This window comes from Naegleria gruberi (genome assembly GCF_000004985.1).
Source record: "Naegleria gruberi genomic scaffold NAEGRscaffold_130, whole genome shotgun sequence".
Lineage (NCBI taxonomy): Eukaryota > Heterolobosea > Eutetramitea > Acrasida > Naegleriidae > Naegleria > Naegleria gruberi.
Genome location: NW_003163197.1, coordinates 8,189 through 9,842, shown reverse-complemented (window position 1 = coordinate 9,842; position 1,654 = coordinate 8,189). Strand labels below are relative to the sequence as shown.

The 1,654-nt window shown below is 32.8% G+C and overlaps 1 protein-coding gene across 1 annotated transcript; it reads right to left on the bottom strand.

Moving 5' to 3' along the window:
• Positions 1 to 333: 333 nt before the first annotated feature.
• On the bottom strand, positions 334 to 1,641 carry NAEGRDRAFT_76383 (uncharacterized protein; the record flags this gene model as incomplete). The annotated part of the gene is made up of 1 exon (XM_002668650.1): positions 334 to 1,641. One exon carries the CDS (start codon positions 1,639 to 1,641, stop codon positions 334 to 336), a length of 1,308 nt encoding a protein of 435 aa, XP_002668696.1.
• Positions 1,642 to 1,654: the final 13 nt, after the last annotated feature.

Below are 1,654 nucleotides of genomic sequence, written 5' to 3'. Positions count from 1 at the left end.
CTTCCCCAAATGTAAAGTATCAAATTAGAAAGTTACCTGACTGATTCCATACATCTATTGAAATCCCTTGAATTGAATGAACACCCATTTATGTGTAATAATCATTCCTAACTTGTGAAATATTTTGGCGTGAAGATTGATTCCTTGATGCGTGGGGGCATTTTTTCCTTAATTCCTTACATGAACAACAGTAAAATGAATGTTGAAAAATTGCTTTGATGAAGAATATAAAATAAACCTAGGGGATTCACAATGAAATATTACACGATTGTATTAATTTCTTGTTTTGTATCAGGGAAAAAACTGTTAATAGAACTATTTCAAGAAATCCAGTTACTCATATTCAATCCCAGTTAAAGATTGCATTTCTGTACCAAAGCTTTTAATGATTCGAATCTCTTGAGAAGTAAGATTCGATTGATTCAAATGGTTTAATCTGTCCTTGGCCTTCTCTATTTGAAGATCAATTGTCCTTTGATTTTCTTCTGCTAGGATCATAATCTGTTCAATATTTGATTTAATCTCCTCCAACTGGTGTTTATGTGTGTCCTCAAAAGATGATGACAGAATAGATGTTAAATAGTGATCTTTAAAATCTTTGGGTTGCTGCCTTGCACTAATCTTGTTTTGAAGAAGTTGTAAGTTCTCAATAACTTTCTTCCATAAAAACTGTAAGAATCTATTGTTGATATTTTTGAAATAGAAACAATTCTCAGCTGCAGGATATTTGAGAGTAGTGAGGTCTGTCAACAAGTTGTAAAATTGAAAAACAGAAAAGTAATACAAATCGAAGCAGAGAGTATTGCTTCCACTAACAGGCATCGATTCTGAAGAGTGGGAAATGTGTGAAAAGGACTGTGTTTCAAAAACAAGATGGAAATTATGAATACAGACTAACAAAGCATTCAACAACTCATTTCTATCCATTTCTAACTTATTCTTGACAACAAGTTGACAAACTAATGCCAGTTTGTGAGCTTTGGTTTGGAAAGAATCAATTGAAAGGAATGTACTGTTGATGGTTTTGTACAAACTTAACATCTGCTGGTTTGAGTCGTTAGAGTTTCCAATTCGTAATAAATCCTCAAGGAAATTTTGTGATTTGAACTCTTTTCGTGATACACATTTTAAATCTTCACCAAACTTGAAAGAAGATGAAGGAATAATATCTGGTCTTAGGTTTCTTGTAATATTACTATACAGTATTTCACAAAAAGTGTCAGAAGAGAACAACAATGACCCCAAATTTGAAGTTGATATCCTTCTAGAAAGAAACTCTACAAGTTGGGATAACAGTGGAGAAAATGTCTGTTTGAATTTTACAATGAATGAATTTCCTATCTGTAACATGAGAGTTTCAGCTCCCAGAGGATCAACTACATTTGCAAAGCTGGAAAGTATGAAAGCATCTCCAAGCAATTCTAAACAAGGTTGTTTCTTATAGATATTAAAGAGAATCATGGCCATGCAAGTAAGATCACTCGGTTCTAGCTTTTCTGAGTTATAGAGTATCAAGTCACAATGTTCAATGCATTGTTCAACTTGATCAAGGGATGGTTTATCAATATAGTTAAATGCAAGTAAAACCATGAGAGCAGATGTTCTCTCAAAATTCTCAAAAGAAACTTTTACGGAATCCATTCTTTCTAATAGA